Raw genomic sequence first — 20,451 nt, 5'->3', positions numbered from 1 at the left:
ATGTGTTTTAGAAACCTTTGAAATATATTTATAAAGTTTTTCTCACTTTAGCCTTGTGAGCCTGGAAAGCAAACACACTGCTGAGATTATTATGACTATTCTTTCCTTAAGACCTCAAACAAGGCATAACATTATAAAATAGTGGCTCTCAACCTTTTTTTCATTTGTGGACCCCTAAAAACTTTTGAATGGAGTTGCAGGCCCCTTTGGAAATCTTAGACATAGCCTACAGACCCCCAAGGGTTCGCCAACCACAGATTGAAAACCACTGTTCTACAGTAATGACAACCTTTCACAGACCTCTTAGACATAGTCTGTGGACCCCCACTGGGGTTGAAAACCACTGTTATAAAATAAACAATTTAACCCCCAAAAATTCTGGCAAATTTTGGATTTTGTTCACACTCACATATATATCTTTATTCATAAATAAAATATATAAAAATGTTTGCCTATTAGGGCTTACAAATGGGTTTTAAAGTAAAAGATTTTGAAAATATCCCTCTCTAGAAATATATACTATGAATTATAATTAAGGGCATAACTATAATACGGTTGTACATACCACAAGGCTATAAGAAATTCTCATTTCTTTTTTATAAAACTAATCAAATATATGTATGTATGTATGAAATAAGACACAAGGCCTGTTTCTGACCTCACTTACACTGGTATAAATTAGAAGTTATTCCATTTAAGTTAATAGCATTACCCTGATTTTAAACCACTGAGATCAGAATCAAGTCAAAGCGATGGTCATAAAAATGCATGTGTTGTAGTAGAAACTGGTAGCAACTACACTGGATGTAAATTTTCCATGAAAAATTGTTTTTCAATGGAAAGTGTAAATTCTGCAAAAATTGAAATGTTCTGTGATAAAATGTTAACATTGCCAAAAATGTTCAATTTTCCATTGTGAAAATCAAAATGAAATATTTTGTTTCAGGCTGAGCTGACACAAATCAAAATATTTTGGCTTATGGAATAGACTCTAAAGGTTTAGGTTTGGATCATTCTGACATTAATATACATCTGCCTGAGTTGCTTTGGTGATTTATGGGAGATCATAGAATCATAGAATATTAGGGTTGGAAGATGTCAGGAGATCATCTAGTCCAACCCCTGCTCAAAGCAGGACCAACACCAAATAAATCATCCCAGCAAGGGCTTTCTCAAGATGTCTTAAAAACCTCTAAGGATGGAGATTCCACCACCTCCCTAGGTAACCCATTCCACTGATTCACCACCCTCCTATTGAAATAGTGTTTCCTAATATCCAACTTAGATCTCCCCCACTGCAACTGAAGACCATTGCTTCTTGTTCTGTCATCTGCCGCCACTGAAAACAGCCTAGCTCCATCCTCTTTGGAACCCCTCTTCAGGTAGTTGAAGGTTGCTATCAAATCCCCTCTCACTCTTCTCTTCCGCAGACTAAATAATCCCAGTTCCCTCAGGCTCTCCTCATAAGTCATGTGCCCCAGCCCCCTAATCATATATGTTGCCCTCCACTGGACTCTCTCCAATTGTCCACATCCCTTCTGTAGTGGGGGGACCAAAACTGGACGCAATACTCCACATGTGGCCTCACCAATGCCGAATAGAGGGGAATAATCACTTCCCTCGATCTGCTGGCAATGATCGTACTAATACAGCCAATATGCCGTTGGCCTTCTTGGCAACAAGGGCACACTGCTGATTCATACCCAGCTTCTCATCTACTGTAACCACCAGATCCTTTTCTGCAGAACTGCTGCTTAGCCAGTCGGTCCCCAGCCTGTAGCATTGCATGGGATTCTTCCTTCCTAAGTGCACTGCACTTGTCCTTGTTGAACCTCATCAGATTTCTTTTGGCCCAATCCTCTAATTTGTCTAGGTCACTCTGGACCCTGTTTCTACCCTCCAGCATATCTATCTCTCCCCCCCAACTTAGTGTCATCTGAGAATTTGCTGAGGGTGCAATTCATCCCATCATCCAGATCATTAATAAAGATGTTGAACAAAACCAGCCCCATGACCGACCTCTGGGGCACTCCACTTGATACCAGCTGCCAACTAGACATCTAGCCATTGATCGCTACCCATTGAGCCCTACAATCTAGCCAGTTTTCTATTCATCTTATAGTCCATTCATCCAATCCATACTTTTTTAGCTTGCTGGCAAGAATACTGTGGGAGACTGTACCAAAAGCTTTGCTAAAGTCAAGATACATCACATCCACCACTTTTCCCATATCCACAGAGCCAGTTATCTCATCATAGAAGGCAAACAGGTTGGTCAAGCATGACTTGCTCTTGGTGAATCCATGTTGACTGTTCCTGATCACCTTCCTCTCCTCCAAGTGCTTCAAAATGGATTCCTTGAGGACCTGTTTCATGATTTTGCCAGGGACTGAAGTGAAGCTGACTGGTCTGTAGTTTGCCGGGTTCTCTTTCTTCCCTTTTTTAAAGATGGGCACTATATTTGCCTTTTTCCATCCGTGACCTCCCCCCGCTCACCATGAATTTTCAAAGATAATGGCCAATGGCTCTGCAATCACATCAGCCAACCCCCTCAGCACCTGGGCTGCATTAGATCTGGACCCATGGACTTGTGCTTGTCCAGATTTTCTAAATAGTCCTTAACCAGTCCTTTCACCACTGAGGGCTGCTCACCTCCTCCCCATACTGTGTTGCCCAGTGCAGCAGTCTGGGAGCTGACCTTGTCTGTGAAGACCGAGGCAAAAAAAGCATTGAGTACTTCAGCTTTTTCCACATTATCTGTCACTATGTTGCCTCCCCCACTCCCTCAGGTACGTCATGCTTCCATTCAGGTGCCTCATGCTCCCATTCTTCTCTATGGGCTGGACTTGGTGGCTGAACTACATCCTCCATGATCTCTAGTCTTTCTCTGGCTGAACTGCAATGGTGTATCTTGGAATATTTTCTATGCTCTGCTTTTGCCTGATATGGAATTTGACTGGAAAGTTTCAGCAAAAGTGGTACAGGTGTTTTGAGAATGAGGTTAGAGGTAATTTTGCTAATATTAAAAATTTTCCTCAAGCTATTTTTTAAACAGCTCTAGCACCTCCTTGATTTAGAGCAGAAACTTGAAATTTGGGAGGAGGATAGTCATGGATCAGAGGAACTGCCTTTTGCTGGTTTTATGAAAATTCATTGTAATTTAATCTAGCTACAAGCTAGAGAAAGTTGTCATTTTTAGATGTGTCATAGAACCTGTTCAAGATTTGTTCATTAACTTTCTAAATATTCCATTATTGTGTACAGTGTAGCTGTAGCCATGTCAGTTCCATGACATTGGAGAGACAAGGTGGGTGAGGTAATATCTTTTATTGGACCAACTTCTGTTGGTGAGAGAGACAAGCTTTTGAGCCACACAGAGCTCTTGAGCTTTTGAGCCACAAAAGCTCTTCTTCCTACCTGAGAAGATCTCTCTGTGGCTCAAAAGCTTGTCTCTCTCACCAACGGAAGTTAGTCTAATAAAAGATATTACCTATCTTGTATCTCTGAATATTCCATTGGCATTATGCATGCTCCCCAGCCCTACTGTACCTCAAGCATCATTCTGAAGCAGCCACACCGAATACAAAGAAAATGGCTCTAGCTCACCCTATCAAAATACTCTTTTGGCACTGTGGAAAAAATAGTATATAATCATGTAATTAAAGACTGTAGTTGAAATCCTGGCCCCACTGAAGTCAGTGGGAGTTTTGCCATTTACTTCTCTGGGGCTAGGATTTCAACTTGTGTTCAATCCATATACATAGGGAGCAGAATTAAAGTTGCGTGAAACTTAATTCTCCCATTTCTTAATTTTTAAGTGCTTGACCTGAATAAGTTTTTGAAATATAATATATTATATATTTACATCCCTCAAGTATACTGTGAGTTGGCTGACAAGCGTTTATTAGAACTGAGCACCTTGGCAATTCCCATAACAAATGTTAATGCTATTATAGCACATTTTTAATATAAACCATTCCATGACTTTAAAAAAGACATGGTGATATTATTAGTCAAAGGAAGAGTTGTTTTTAAAATACACTCTGTCTTTAGGACTTATAGGAATCCTAAATCCACAGCAGCATTTAACAGCATTCTGACAGCTGCAACTCATGACATCTTCTTTGGGACCCTGCTGAAAATACTACTGGAATTTGGAAATGAATGTGACTGGTTTTTAATGAAAAATCAGAATTCAAAGACACAGAGAGTTTGCTTTCTTCCTTGCGGGTCAATCACCAGTTTCAAGGTTTTCTGCACTCAGTTTTGAACTGTTTTAAGAGTCTATATTTCAGAGGTCAGCTTCATGCTGAACCATATAAACTGCAGCAAAGCCAGACCAGTTTGACTTGGAGGGGCCAGAACAGTTTTCTGCTGTAGATAGTATTAATTGCTTCTATTACTAATCAATATAACAAAATATTTTATGTATAAATGATTTCAAATTTTTTGTAAGTTATAGATCTGATCCTGCACCATTTAGTCAGGCAAACTGCCATGGACATCAGAGACTGCAAACATTTATCTGGATAATAAGACTTCCGCAATTAGGCAACATAGGATAAAAATGCATAACCTTCACGATTCAAGGCATAAAGCATACACTAACTGACTGGGCCTAAGAATAAGCTTCCTCTATGGGCAGGTTATTACATTATTGTTTGCTGTATCAAAATCTGTTTGTTTTGTGTTTCTTTACATTTGCATTTGTTTGCATTCATAACATATATGCAATCATGAAAATATAAATTAACCTAAATGTATTATAGTGATAAAATGCACCAAATCTCAAATGCAGCAAATTTCAAATGCAGCAAATCTACTAATTGTCAGTCATACATTATCATAAAAAGTGAAGAATATATTCAGAACTTGGATATATTTTTACATAAACCTAATCAAAATGCTAGAAAGTGGTCTCCAGGAAATAAATTACTGGTTTTACTCTCACAATCTGAACCTTTATCTCTTCTTGAAGAGTCCACCACTATATTACCAACTGAGATCCTTCCTGTAGTATGCAGTTTGAACTAATTAAATGTGAAGCGGTACTGCAAACAGACATAGTAGAGCCATATATCAGCTGAGGATCTGGTCCTTTATGTTTAAGTTATTTTCTAAATCTGCCTTGGCAGAAAGATGGACTCAAATATCTTCTAGGAGTTTTTTGTCTCCAACTACTATTACCCTATAACCTCTTTTCCTCATGACTGCTCCCCCTAAGGATTTACAAAAATGTTCTAGACATTAGCAATATTCACTAATGACCTTTGAAGTTGGCCTGAGCCCGAACAGACTGAAACATTGGTCTTAAGACAACTTTTAGTTTTGTTTGTAATCAAATTTATATTGTGTTTACACTGCTTGGGCCCAAATAATCCCCCCCACCCCCTCCCCCACACACACACAGGGATCCCTTCCCGATGCTTATACGTCCATGAGAGTTACTTGTATCCAGCAAGGGAATAAAAAAACTGATCACTATTTTTTGTAAAAAATTGCTGGAGCAGTGAACATAAGAAGTAAAATATGGCAGTGTTCAGGACTGAGTAATATTTGATAGGGGCTGAAATAGGACGTCATAATTATTTATTATTAAAACATAAATTAAATAGTCAAATGCAACCTAGCTTCCCAGGAAAGCATTCAGTTACAATTTTAACATGAGCTCACCTTCCACCCTGTGTGTTTTTATTGTATATTTAAAGCAAAGATCTAATCATTCAAAACTAACCTAGGAAATAAGGTTGATGTATGACTTATTGCCTTACATTTAGTAGTTTTTAACTCTCTGGACCATTAGATTACATACAAATAACTGAGGCCAAACTGGCTTCTTCTGTACCTTGCTTCTTTAAATCTGATTAATAAGGTATTTTCCATATTCATTTTACTGGTGGTGAAGTCAATGACCCCAATTCAGAGAGCTGATATATATCTACAGTGCTCAAGCTGAACAAAAGGGTGTTATCTTTTATGGACTGAGGTTTTCTGTTGGCAGGTTCATATTCTAGTCACACTAGCATCCAAACCTCAGCAGTTGATGTAGAGTAGCATTAGGCTGAGTATTGTGAAAGGCATGCCTCTGGCAAATAGCATATAACCAGCCTGTGGTTAAATAGCATGAATTCTCTGCCTTTTTCTTTCTGCTGAAAGAAGTCTTATGTTGCAGCACTACTAGCCATTAGCATTTTTGGGCAGCGGAAAGTCTGAATGTGGGGTGAGGAGCTAAACCAACCTATCCCCACCTATTGCACAAGGATTTAATTACAAGTCGCAATATTTGACAGTTTGGTACACTTATCTGGGTTTCTTTTTACCATCACAATTAACACAGATAATATGGATAATGATGAAACAAAATGGACCTGATCCAGTAGTCCTTCTAAGCAAGTCGCATCCACTGAAGTCTACAGGACTCTCGTATGCAAAAGGGGTGCAGGACCAAGCCCACTGTAAACATAAATCTAAACCCTGCTATCCTTACTCAGGTGAGAAACTCCAATTTAAAGCAGGATTTGGCCCGTGTACAATACATTTTTTCCATTAAGGATTAGCTCACTCAAGGGTAGATTGCATACCGATTGCAACCAAACTTCCACTCTGTTCAGATCAGTGACTGTAAGAAGTAGTGGCTTGGTACCTGCAAGTTATGCAGAACTCAGTACATTAATGGTCAGAATGTGCCTGAGTCTGAGTGTCTGGGAGAGGAGAAGCAAAATGAGTCTTCCCTTCCTGATGCCCACATGCAGGGTACAAAAGCAGCCCTGAGAGGATACAGGAATTGCTCCATCTTAATGTAACTAGTGGCACAAATCACCCCAAATGGGGTTGATAAGGGCCATGAAGAGACAGAATCAAGGACCTGTCTTCCCCATTTGCACTGTGGGAGCAGACTATAGTAACCTAAAAGAAAGTACAACATGTACCCTTGCACTGCACTCCAAAGAGTTAGGGGAAGAGACTTTGCCTCCTGTGGTACAATCCTTACCAGAGCTCCCCCTGTGGTGGTGCACAGCTGCATCACCTCTTACTCACAGCTGTACCTAATAGGCAGTATTGAGACCCCTTGAGAGGTAACTTCTCCTCACCCAGCACATAACCAATTCCTCCCTGCTCTTCCTTCTAATATATGGTGTCTGTGGATTGGTAGTGCATTGATCACTGTAGTAGCTAGGTGCCTTAGGTATAACTAGAATGTTCTCTCTGTTCCTTCTTCAATCAGCTGAAATAGACAGATAACAAGGGAGCGTTCTGACTGTGCATATCCAGGGTTCACGAGTTCTGCAGTAGTTCATTAGCAATACTGTCACTCTCTTTTAGCAACATACAAAAAGCAACACAGTTGGAAATAAAATAAAAAAGGCACTTTGCCCAGGGATTGGGAAAAAAATCTTTTCAACAAACCACCATGCACACAAGCATACCTAACAGATAATTCCTCTGAAGAAGAGCAGCACAGCTTGACGTACAGTACACCTCAAAAGAAGAGGATGTTTGCCAAAACCACAGACCAAATAAAAAAAGCAACTAATCATACTGTGTAAACAATAAAAATACCACAAGGGAGATGTCTAGAATTGTAAGGAATGCTTTACCACTAGGCAGACTTTGTAAAATAATAGTACAAGAATTTTAAAGACAAACTCAAACTCAAAAACATTTACCTACTGTTTGCTTCAGAACCAGGCATTCGTTATCTGAGCTTTCAGCATCTGTGTGAAATGTAACCCTTCTGCTTCACTGTGAGACCTGTACAGTCCCATCCATAGTTACATCTCACTGCCTAAGTGGGAAGAAAAGAACTAGGAATCCAAGAATATTATTGCCAGAGGCCTTGTTGCTCACTCCCACCTCTGCTTAGCAGGACAAAGGAGAGTAAAAGCTGCAGAAGAAACTGTGATGGGACAGTACAGAGGGGAGAAAATGAAATGGCTTTGCTGATACTACCTACCTCTCCACATGACATTTCACCCCTCACAAAGAAATACAGGCAGCCCTTTGTCCTTGCAAAAAATCAACTAGGAGGGAGGAGCAAAACTAATAATATGCTCCCCACAACCAATTGCTAAAGAGCTGCAATATGCATTCTGGAAAGTTAATGTTGTTTGAAGCTCCATGATCCCCTATAACAGGGGTTCTCAACCTTTTTCTTTCTGAGGCCCTCGCCAACAGTAACTGGTTTTCTGCATATAGAAGTCAGAGCTGGCTATAGAGGGTAGCAAGCAGGGCAATTACCTGGGGCCCCACACCACAGGAGTCAGAATATCAGGGTTGGAAGGGACCTCAGGAGGTCATCTAGTCCAACCCCCTGCTCAAAGCAGGACCAATCCCCAACTAAATCCCCAAATTCCTAAATGGCTCCTTCAAGGATTGAACTCACAACCCTGAGTTTAGCAGGCCAATGCTCAAACTGAGTCCCAGTGAAGCTACATTCCTCAGGCTTCAGTTTCAGCCCCGGCTGGTGGCACTCAGAGCCCCAGGCTTTAATCCCATGTGATGGGGCTTTGGCTTCCTGTCCTGGGTCCCAGCAAGTCTAACATTGGCCCTGCTTGGTGGCCCCCCGAAACCTGCTCACAGCTCCCCAGGGGGCCTCAGACCCCTGCTTGAGAACAACTGACCTATAAAACATAAGGGTAGATGACCAATGATAGAATACTGGCCAGAAGAGGCTGGGGAGGATCAGACAGATGTGTAGAGGGAGTCCCAACACACAGCTGGCTGGGTGTCTTCAATATTGAGGCTTGGGATAGTTTGGGTCCCAGACTAACTCCCTGCCTCCCATCCATACTCCCTCAATAATCTCACAGACCAGGGGGAGGGTACACCAGGACTGTGGCTCTGGAAGAGCTAAAGATATTCTATATTAGTTTGTTCTCTTCCACCCAGTTTTGGGCAGGAGGGAAATATGGGTCAAAATCATCTTCTTTTACTCTACAAACAGCAGAGCTGTAAGCAAAAAATGTCACATTGCTCTGCTTCAAGTTGCATGGTTCATCTCAAGGGTTTTGAGACTTTTTCAAAATGAGGGCCATATTAGCAAGTTGTGACAAGCAGATTGCAGTCCTGGAAGTACAGCTGTTGGAGACTACAATGCCTAGCAAAGCTCCATCTAGAGGTCTTCACTAAGCAACAAATCCAGCTCCACCTCCACAGCAACAAAGGGTCCTTTGGTGATGGAACCTATGCAATTGCACTGCATAAGGGGAAGGCCTGCTACATAAAAAGCACACATCCTCTGTTAAACAGAGCCCAGTTTCAGAGAGGACACAAGGTCATGCTGTCAGGTCCAGGTTGGCATGCTCTGAAAAATGGCATCCTCCATGTGGTGTAACCTTACATGTACCATGTGTGTGAGGTCACACCAGCAGTGGAGGACCCACGCTGTTCCTAGAAATACCGGAATGTCTGGTTTTCTGGGGATGTGGCCATGGCCACCTGCACCTCCAGAGCAGCTCAGAGCCATTTTACATCCAGTACCCAATGCAGCCTATATATTTGACTCTAGGTTCAAGATTTTCCTATGGGTATATGTACTGATGTGTACACATGTAGGAGGACTGTAACATTATGTCCCTTACACTATAAGTTGCTTGGGACCCAGACTGGGTGCCTGGGTCTTTATCTGTGTTTTGTACAGCAGCTAGCACACTAATAGTGATTAACAAATAGCAAGAACATCAAAGTAAAACCAACTGAGTGACATTTAAAAATCATTCCAGTGAAATGTTCTCAATACTTCTGTTTTGTTTGCTTCAATTTTCCAGAATCAGGGTGGAGAGGCTGTTGTAAGAAGAGAGGGGAATGCTCTGGAAGTTGTGATTGGTTGGTCAATTTTTCTGAATACCAAGAGTAGAACCTTGAAATCTCAGTTTCTGATTTCAGTGTAAAAATATGTTGTTGACAACACTCTGTTCTCTCTAAGGAATTGCACCATAGATTGATTTTACAGACTACCCTGCAGCTGTGAAATACACAAGGGGAAAACATGTTTCTTTTGGGAAGTGTCCTGTCCTGAAACCTTGGAGACTTTACTAATGATATTAAAGAAGCACAGTCCATTTGATGGGGGCCTCAAAACTTAGGTCGACATAGCTACAGTGATCAAGGGTATAAAAAATCCACATCCCTGTGTGCTGTAGCTTAGCCATCATAACCCCAGTGTAAACGCAGCTCCAGCAAAGAAAGAATTCTTCCATTGACCTAGCTACCATCGCTCAGGGAGGTGGGATTCCTACAGTGACAGGGAGATCCCTTCTGTTGCTGTATGTTGCATCTACACTAGTGGGCTATACTGGCAAAGCTGTGGTGCTGTAGATCTGTCCCTACAGTTCCTGTGGTGGAGACGTGGCCTGTGTTATGGAGAGTCAGAACACCTGGAGGGATACTGAGCCTGATTCTCCACTGTCTTGTTCCTTGAGTGCCATTTTGATTAGGTAGCATTATACATCTACTTTGCACAGGCTATATAACATGCAAGGCAATGGAAGATCAGGCCTAGTGGGTCCGATTTTTACCTCATGCCCATGTAAATCAGAAGTAACTCCATTAAAATAAATGGGTCCAAAAGTCCCATGCAAATGATATGAGTAACTCCTACTAAAGTTCTTAGGAGTTACTTGCATCCTAATGGGAAAATAGAGACCATTGGACTTGCAGTGGTGTAAATCTAATGCAAGTGCAACCAGGATCAGACCTACTGATTCTAAAGATATTTGAAGAGGAAAAATCTGACACCTTATCCAAAGGAAAGTAATGAATGCGTAAGCAGGGCTGAATAATAATGGAAACTATGCACCAAAATAATTGTAAAATTAATCTGAAAAATGAAATAAATTAATTCTGATTCCAGTGATTTTTATTAAAATCAACTTCAAAAGGGACGTACAATGATTCAATACTAGTGTTGCTTCAGTTAAGGAAAAAATAGAAAGGACGAAACAAAAGGAAAAAAATACTTTTCATCTTGCAAAAGGAGAGATTCCTGGGGTGTCAGGAGGAAGTGTACATGCTGCAACTATGACAGGGTCTCACTGTGAAAACCAGTGACTAAATGAACCTTTTTCCAAGTACAAGACTTTTCTTTTTGATAACAATATTTGCTTTATAGTAGCAGAGTTTCAGATAGTCACTACAAAGTGCACGTTCGTTTCCATTGCTTGAAATATGCTGGGGCCATATACAGTGCAAATAAAAGAACAACTGACTTTCTTTCTACTAACTCTTAAGTGTTAACTAGAATGGTACAGAAATGTTTGGATGGCTAAGGGGATTGATTACAGCATGCCAAGCCTTTCCCCTTGACAGTGCTACTTCAAATCCTACCTTCAGCAGTAGGAAGTGAAAGCAATAGTTATTTGGCCCAGATCCAAACACTGAGAGTCTGGAATCAAAACCTAGATCTGAATTTCGCAGCTGGAGCCATGTCTCCATAACTGGCTGGGCAATTATCTTGTGGGGCATTGGAAATCAAAATCTTAAACATTAGGCCCTTCCATCTCTGACAGCTATTCTGTGGCCTGAAATGAATTGAAGGCCTCAACCAAGAGAAGAATTATTGAGAAAAAGCAAATATATACCTGGCAAATATTTGTTAGAGTACAGCCAGTCCATGTAGAATAGATTCTTGCTGGCTGTACTAAAGTGGTCATCAAGAAGTTAATTGGGTTACTCGCGGTATAATGAATGGGAGCCAGACTGCACTCCTCCCTGTTTAATAGATGGGAGTGTAGGTAGAATGTGTTTCTTGTGCATGATGATCCCTTTGCAAAACTGGGGCTTGTAGTTTGTTAAATACATTCTGTAAGTTCAGCTAGAATCAAAGGAACTGGTCAATAACTTGCTGGTGAAACTTCATCCTATCATTCATTATTATTTACAATGGTTCAAGCACAAATCCTAAATTAGGATATCAGAAGTTGGTATGTAGGGTGTATGTTTTCATCGAAGTGGGAAACCATTGGAGAGCTGACAGCATTTTGTCTGCTGTGGTTTGGTTAAATACAAGTGTGCCGCTTTACAGATCACACCTGAAAGTGCTGAGCATTTCCTGAGGAAGGTGAAGTGCTCAGCACCTTGTAGAATCATGCCCTTAGTATAATAGCAAGTGAAACCAAGCTTATATTCTAAACCTCTCCAAAAATAGGGGTACTGAGACCTGGGATTTTGGTCTGGGACTCTCTCTCTCTCTAGTATTTACATATTTTATATACAGTTAAAGGAACAAAATATTCCTGTTAAAATCTGAGTAATCCAATTAGAACATGGAAGTGGGCCTGAAATGAAGGAAAGAAGATGCTCCACACAACACACACTGATTTTTTCAAATATTTGAAGGAGCACTTCTTAAAAAAACTATTATGTGTCAAAAAATATAAATAGAAGCAATCCAAGTATTCTGAGTGACTGTGGCAGATGGGTGTAGGCTGGGGCAAAATTTCAATGGGCCAGATCAGAGCTGATCCTTAAAGGACAGGTTCAATACCTAAATGCTCAGTATTCAATGAATACTGAATATTTTGCTGTGATATGCAAACTTTTCCCACCACACCCAGTAGCTCTGACAACCACAAGCTGTGAAGTTTAATTTAGAAATACTAGATAAGTAGCCTGTACTATAAGTAAGATTAAACCAGATGTAAATTTTGCTGATCTCATAGGAATATTTATAATTTGTCATATTTTGATTAAATAATTTTTAACAATTGAAACATATTAATAGAGAGAAAAAGAGTGTCTACTTTGGATGTCACAATGCAGAGCTATTACCAGTGTCTTTTCTATAATTCTGCTGCCGCAGAATTTGGTGCAGCATTCACCCACACATGCTGCAGAACTGTGCTCCAAAATCTAAGCTTTCATTTAGAAAAAAAGGTTCTAAGCCATATGACTGCAAATATAACTTTCAGAATATGAACTGACTATATGCCAAAGTAGTAGAATCTATCCAAGTATGCAGATAGCCCAAAACATAAACTGGGTGTTGACTCTGAAACCTAATGACATTGATTTTCAACACTATTAACTATTTTACTGCTTATTATATTAGGAAAAGCATTCAGATAATATGCTTATCCCAATATATTAAGCTACCTCCTGCATTTCCCAGGTAGTAAAACTTCCAGCTATCAAAACTTTGAGTTTCCCTCGCCCACTTCTTATCCAGCTTCTAAAACGCAGTTATAGAATGCCACTATAACAAGCTGCAAAACATGGAAACATGAAAACGGCAGGGGCAAAGTAAAATTAATTAAATTCAATATCAAAACAACAAGCATTTTTGTACTGACTTGTATTGGATTACATGAAAATGAATAATGCAAACTTCCATTTTTGAATTGGACTAAATGCCACAGACACTAAAGAAAACAGGAGCCTAGCCAAATGAATTTAGGCCATCTTGACACTCAGCACAGCATTGGCACTAGCCCAGTTACAAAGATAATCTTCATTTTAATCTCTTCAATGTCAAATCCATAGGTTCAATTATTTAGTACTGATAAGATTAGTAATGCTTTTGCACTCAAAGTATTTTGAAAACATTGCACAATAAACCTGGTAAGTAAGCATTATTTTAAAGATGGGTAAACTGAGGCACAGAGCCATGCAGTGACTTGCCCAGTTTACACAGCACTCAGGGGCAGAGCTGGGTATAGAACTAAGGAGTCATGATTCTCAGTCCTGTGCTCAAAACTGCTACCACACACCTTCCTTTACCAACATTGATGGTCATCCACATCATATGTGGATTCTGGAATGTAATCTTGAAAAAAATACAGTCCAAATTACTAACCATATAATCAAGGTGGACAAAAGAATTGATAGTCTGGAAACCGAAGTGCACAAACAGAAGAGACAGATTTTCAAAATATCTCCAAAGATAAAAAGCTTTAGCAACAAAGTAGTGTAGTGGAGAGATGTTTGGAATTGGCTGAGAACAATTGGTAATTGCCACAACAGATCAAACCCTGTTGTCCAGTTTATTCCAGGATCCTGTCATAGCCAGATGCTTCAAAGGAAGGTGCAAGAAACCCCACAACAAACTAATGAATGACTGAAAACCAACTAATACCACAGAGTAATCATTTGTCTGGGCTTCAGTCAGGAAACAAGAGGACAGATGTTTTTGGACCATCTGATTGTCAAAGCTCTGAATTAGACTTACCTGAGGAGCCAATCTCAGTATAAAAGCATTTCAGGAATAGATGCCTTTATGGTGTCCAGTAATAAACAATAAGGGTTGGGAAGTTTCCTGACCTCCACAGTGACCAAAGTTCTGTTTGGGGCTCACATGAGAAAAGATGCTGGCTGGGAAGTGTCCAAGATCTTCTCTTTCCCCAGATTTCAGGCTGCAAATAGAAATGAAGATGGGGGTAGGGGGCGAGAATTTGTGGAAATAAACTCAAGATTTTTGTAATCTAAAAACAAGCAAACTCAAGCTAGCACTCAGATGGTGGGCTGTTGTACAGATGGGCAGCATCAGTTTACAGGGATGAAGTCTCATTCTGCTACCATTTGTACCAATGTAATCAGAGTAATTCCACTGAGTTATAATGATGTAAAACCGGCATAAGAGAGAGGAGAAAGAGGCCCAAAGGTTTTGCTAGGAATTTTAGAGAATCGGATCTATTCCAATTCTACAAACACAATCAGAAAAGATGTTATATAGTTTTTTTCTCTGAGTGATTTTATCTTGAGAGGCTCCTTGAGACATTATACCAAAGACCTCACCTTGTAGCTTTCTTAGTAGCAGAATTAATATACAAGATTATTCCATGACTTTTAAGCCTACTGCAGCAATAATGGAGTATAGACCCACTAACACTCACTTTTCCTTTTGTATTCAAAAGGCAAAAGCACCGAGATTCCAACTGATTCTTGTGTAGCTGTACAAGGGAAAAGGATGACTCCTTGCTCCCACCTTTCCAGCATTGAGCCCTTGCTCAGTGGCAGCCAGAATATGATGTACCACAATTTTTTGATTGGAAATGCCACAGATGTATCTCTAGGCTATTACGTTAACATTTAAAAATAATATTCTGTGTGCTTAGCAGATGTGTAGGAAATGTACGCAGCAAAACCCAAATGTCATGAAACTCATGTGGTTTTGGATTTCATTATCAATTCTAACTCGGCACCAATTCACACTGTGATTGGCCAGTGTTTAGAAGAAGGATGTTGTGATTTAAGGTTTTTGGTCAGATTGTGCCTGACCTGCGTGCTGGTGTGCAGAGAGGAAGAAACGCACAAGTGGAGGGACTACTCTTTCCTGAGGTGAAACTTGGGGATATTCAAATTTCAGGGTTTAATTCAGCCATCCACAAAATTCAGATCTAGATCTGGATCTGAGCTTCCTCAAATGTTCAGAGGATTAGGACCCAAGGGGGCTGGTTGGACCCATCATTGCTGTTAGTTAAGTTATGCACAATAAGAAACTCAGCATAGTCTCTCCAACTCTCTAAAGTAACTGGGTATTGCTTCCCACTTTCCTCTGAAACAAATGGAAGACATTTGTGATTACCACTTGCAGAGTGTCATGCAAATACTCTGTGTTTCATGCCTTTGGTCAGTAAGACTGAGTATAAAGAAAAAAATGAACGTATTATTATTATTCTGTACTTCCTTCAAAAAATGCTGTTATGCAGACTTGAGGACATTGACAGAATCTCATCCCAGGCTCAGATGCACTGTATTTCAATTTTACATATAAGGCTTTGAGTTATAAAACCTATTTCATAGATGTGAAAAAAGTGGGAGTAATACAAGGAGCAAAGCTTTGTAAGTATCTTTACTTGTTCAAAGCATAACTGACATCTGGGATGGAGATTACTCTTGGTTCCCTAATTATGCACAAGAATCAATTTATTCACATTTGTTATGCTGATACATCCTAGGGGAGAGAAATGCTAGTCCAAACTGCTGTCACTCATGCATATACGCACTTACAACTGCCTCTCTATTGTCATCTACCACAGCCCACCTGGGGGATGCCTCCCCTTTAAAATACAACATGATACAAACTGTATACATATAATAATAATCTTTCCACAGGTTTCATAATCCGGCATCCAAAACTGTCACAAGTGGTAAATTTACAAGATAAGAATCTGTTTGTGTGCAACAATGAGAATTAGGCTCTTATGTGTCCCATTATGAGGTGTGAGTCATGGCTTGAATGCTAGACTCTGGGCCAGATTCAGCCCTCATGAAAGCAGACACAGGGGGTTTGGTCCAGTTTATGCCAGGATAGGATTGAATTTGATTTTCTGTGTGCGTAACAGTGGCTGAAGCATTTTAGGAAAGACTCCTTTAACAGTGAAACTGTTACCACCTCAGTTGGAGAGGATCAATACATCCTCCCACCGCTTATGTTCAAACACTCTCCTTAATTCTTCCATGTTTCTATGGCATCAGAATTACCTCCCCGTTTCATTCACTACCAAGAGAATTGCTTAAACATGAAGAATTTGGCGCTATTAGGTGTGGATCTGAAGATAGGTCATGATTACAGTTTGTTACATATTCACAGTCTATATTATCATTATCAAAGTTTCTGATTATCTTATGTCCTTTCTTTAGCTTCATGCTCAGCGGTGGCCATTTGAGGATTCTGATTTCGGGCTGTTTCTTTGCAAATTCCTCCCCTTTATACAGAAGGCATCAGTGGGCATCACAGTCCTCAATCTCTGTGCCCTTAGTGTGGACAGGTATAGTATCTCTCATCCTTTTGTTGGACACTGTTCTTTGAGACCTCTCACTTGTGCTTGTTCTAGAACTGAGAGTCATGAATGGTGTGGTTATACCACAGATATAAGTGCATACCTTAACAGTGTGTCTTGTTCATACTCTCAAAAACATATAGGATTCAGTTTTACTGTTAGGATTTGTTATATGGCAAGTTTTAGCCTTTTTTGAAAGTGTGTGTACTAAAATCCCAATTTTTCCTCACTCAAATAGTGACAAATAGCTTTCCTAGGTGCAAGTCATTGTGGGCAATGATCTAAGAGCACAGCACAGGGGCCAAAGAATCCCTGTGTTCTGATCCTGGCTGGTGCTTACTTCCTTTGTAGCCATGGAAAAATCACTCATGCCCAAATTTTCAAACCTGAATGCCTAAGGTCAAGAACTTACATCCATATGCAGGCCCCTAAATAAAAGTGTCCTTATTTTTAGGGGTGCACTCAAAGAGCATCCAGTGCTCCTACTCATGTTAGTAGATGTCCCATTGATTTAAATAAAGTGGGCCTGATTTTCAAAAGTGTTGAAGTCAGTGGGAGATCCGAGTGCATCTCTGAAACTCAGGTCACTTTTATGTAAGTATTTAACTTTAGACTCCCTCATTTGAAAATTTTGGTATTAACCTCTCTGGGTCAGTTCCTGATTTCACTGGGGTTGAGATTTACTCTGGTGCAACTGAAATTTAAATCTGACCTTACATGTCTGTTTGCCCCCAACACATTAATTCTTATGCAGAAATTGGATTCTCTTAACATTGTTTTGCTTAAAGTCGCATTTTTCAGGAACATAACTACAATGTTAAGCGAGGAGTTACAATACTGATTCTAATCCCACACTAGCTTTATTCTTTAATGGAAATAGCATAGGGTTGTTTTGGTGATTAATTAGTTAATGTTTGTAAAGTATTATATATGTGATAATTGACGGCAATGGAGTTACTCCTAATTTACTGCAGTATTAGTGACAGTAGCATAGGGCCCAGTGGGATTGCACTGGTCAGAATTGATCCCATAAACTATACATTCCACATATATTGTTGATGTAGGATCTGTTCCTTAGAGCACTCTCTCACGATCTCACATTTCTACTTCAAAGTTTTACACTGAGGCAAATATCATTCCCACATCTTTTGGGAGAGAAAATTATTTTTCCAGTGCTCAGACCCAGTATTTGGATGGAGTTTTAAGTTTTTCAGTTTTGGGGTGCAGTTAAAGAAATATGAGATAATAGCCCAATGTTATGTTCCATTTCAGATACAGATACTACTAAGTTACCCATGCTGATTGTGGATTATGTAAATTTTTAAATTGTGCATCTTGTTTTCCATGGTGCAAAACTAAGCCAACATAGTTTTTGGAAGTGCTGCTTTAAGCTTGGCATCATAGCATTAACACAATATCATTTTTTATATTTGTGGACAAATTGTGTATCAAAGTTATCAGCATTTTCAACTAGAACTTGAGAAAGTAAAGCAGAGAACAAAATAAGTATGTCTTACATAAGTAAAAGCTTCATTTGTTATTGCCAAATTAATTGGTCTTATTGTGCAAAGCACAGAAACATGGGCTGGGAGTAAAATAACAGTATTCATAAACATGATAACTATTATCATCTTGCTATCAAAGATGATTGGACATCTTTTGTCATTCAAAATAACAAATGTATATGTAAAAACGGATCATGGGTTGTTTGTTACGAACTTCCAAATTAGTGTTAGCAGCAGAAAGAATTTTAGAACTGTTGAAACGACGTAGCAAGGTAAATGAATATATTCCAGTAAAATCTGATCAGTTAGCCCTGTAAATTGCCAAAACAAGAATCATTCTTATTTTTCATAGGTAATAAGCTAAAAAAAAAAACCCCTCCAACCTCTTTTGTTATATTAAAAGCCTTGTTAAAATACAAAATAAATCTGAGATCTTACTGGAAAAGAAGTCTGAACACTGATTCAAACTCCAGTGAAATTCTATCTGAAAGGGAAGCCAAGACAAAGCATTGCTGCTTTAACTTCTACTTCTCTAGAGCAATAGATAATTAAATATCTGGAAAAGTTATACATGGTCATTAATAAAACAGCTTTGTTTTATGCCAGAGCCCCACAGTTGGTGTCAATTACACATACATCTTTGACTTCAAATGGCAGAACTTAATCAGAAAAACCCAGCGTTCCACCTCTTTGGTCACTGTTGCTCCTCTAATCATCTTTTGTGGACGTTAACCCTGATTTATGAACCATAAGTTTGCTCCTTTTTGCAAGGATTGTCCCTGCCTTTAACTACGTCTGTCTATTATGAAACCCTGCCCATCACCCATGCCCACACAGAAACTGGCCTGCATGGATGGTGTACTAAGGTTTAACCATTTATGCCCAAGGGAACAATGCTGTTCACATGTGGAGAAGGTTTTTAGAGGCTGACAGACAGTGCCACACCAGCCGTTTACCCTTTAAAGGAAACGCACATTTGTTGCAAATCCCTGTCAGGCATTTTTAAACTCTGGTTCATGGTGATGACTACAATCTGAGTCTTTTCTAAATAGTGCCTGACTGTGACTAAGGCTATGTCTACACTACTGCGTAATGTTGGGAAAACTTAGGTCACTGAGGGTTTTTTTTTTCCCCACTGAGTTTTTTTACTCTTGCTCATGTCCTAGACAATGATTGTAAGGTGAAGGGTAAAGGTAAGGATCTTATCCCGTATGTGTAAGGTCTCATTTAGCCTTTGCAGCATACTATACTGTGTGGAACACTCACTCCAGGTAATATGCTTTCATCTGGTAGCCCAGTTTTCAGTATCTATGCAGAAGGGCAAGATCATGCCAATAAACCACAGCACTGAGTGGTCACCATAAATATCCTCCCAGCCACCACCCAGCTGGCTACAGCTGAGCTGGCTTTTCTAGTAAGCAGTCATTCTAGTCTCTTCCCAAAAAGAACAGATCAATAGCAGTAGAACCAGTGTGGTTTAGTGGAGTTAGCATAGGAATGAAAGCAAGGGATTATTTGTACTCTAAATTTGATTCTGACAATAACTCGTTCTTTGTCCGTGGTCAAATCACTTCCCCTTTGTGCATTAGTTTCCCCTTCTGTAAAATGGGGATGGTAGTACTTAGCTACTGTAGGGTTGTTGCGACGATTATATAATGTTTCTTAACCTCTATATAAACAGGGGATTAGTGAGTAGGAGCAGACAGATGATTTTACCTCTGTATTCAGCATTGGTGAGACCGATACAGGAATACTGCATATGGAGAGGGTGCAGGAAAAACCCACAAAAATAATTCAAAGCCTGGGGGAAAAGCCTTCCAATGAGACACTTAAAAACCTCTGTCGATTCAGTTTATCAAACAGAAAATTGAGAATGACTTGATTACAGTGTATATCTGTACACACACTTGATTACAGTGTATATCTGGTCTACACTGGGGGGGATCGATCTAAGATACACAACTTCAGCTACGAAAATAGCGTAGCTGAAGTCGACGTATCTTAGATCGACTTAGATTGACTTACTTCACGTCCTCGCGGCACGGGATCGATGGCCGCCACTCCACCATTGACTCTGCTTCCACCTCTCGCCCTGGTGGAGTTCTGGAGTCAACGGGGAGCACGTTTGGGGATCGATGTATCATGTCTAGACGAGATGCAATACATCGATCCCCGATAGATCCAGCATACCCTAAGACATACCTAAGTACCTCTTCAGGAAGAAAATA

The 20,451-nt window shown here is 39.9% G+C and overlaps 1 protein-coding gene across 2 annotated transcripts in view; it reads left to right on the top strand.

The window, feature by feature from the left end:
- Nucleotides 1-20,451, top strand: part of EDNRA (endothelin receptor type A) — a 43,536-nt gene that overhangs the window by 4,643 nt on the left and 18,442 nt on the right. For both annotated transcript variants that reach the window (XM_030564440.1, XM_030564441.1), the window contains exon 3: nt 16,579-16,706. In XM_030564440.1, the coding sequence (XP_030420300.1) occupies nt 16,579-16,706 (128 nt within the window). The remainder of the gene's footprint in view (nt 1-16,578; nt 16,707-20,451) is intronic.

The sequence above is a fragment of the Gopherus evgoodei genome, chromosome 5 (genome assembly GCF_007399415.2).
Source record: "Gopherus evgoodei ecotype Sinaloan lineage chromosome 5, rGopEvg1_v1.p, whole genome shotgun sequence".
NCBI lineage: Eukaryota > Metazoa > Chordata > Testudines > Testudinidae > Gopherus > Gopherus evgoodei.
Note: the sequence above shows the minus strand (reverse complement) of the source record. Positions and strands in the feature narration are given on the sequence as shown.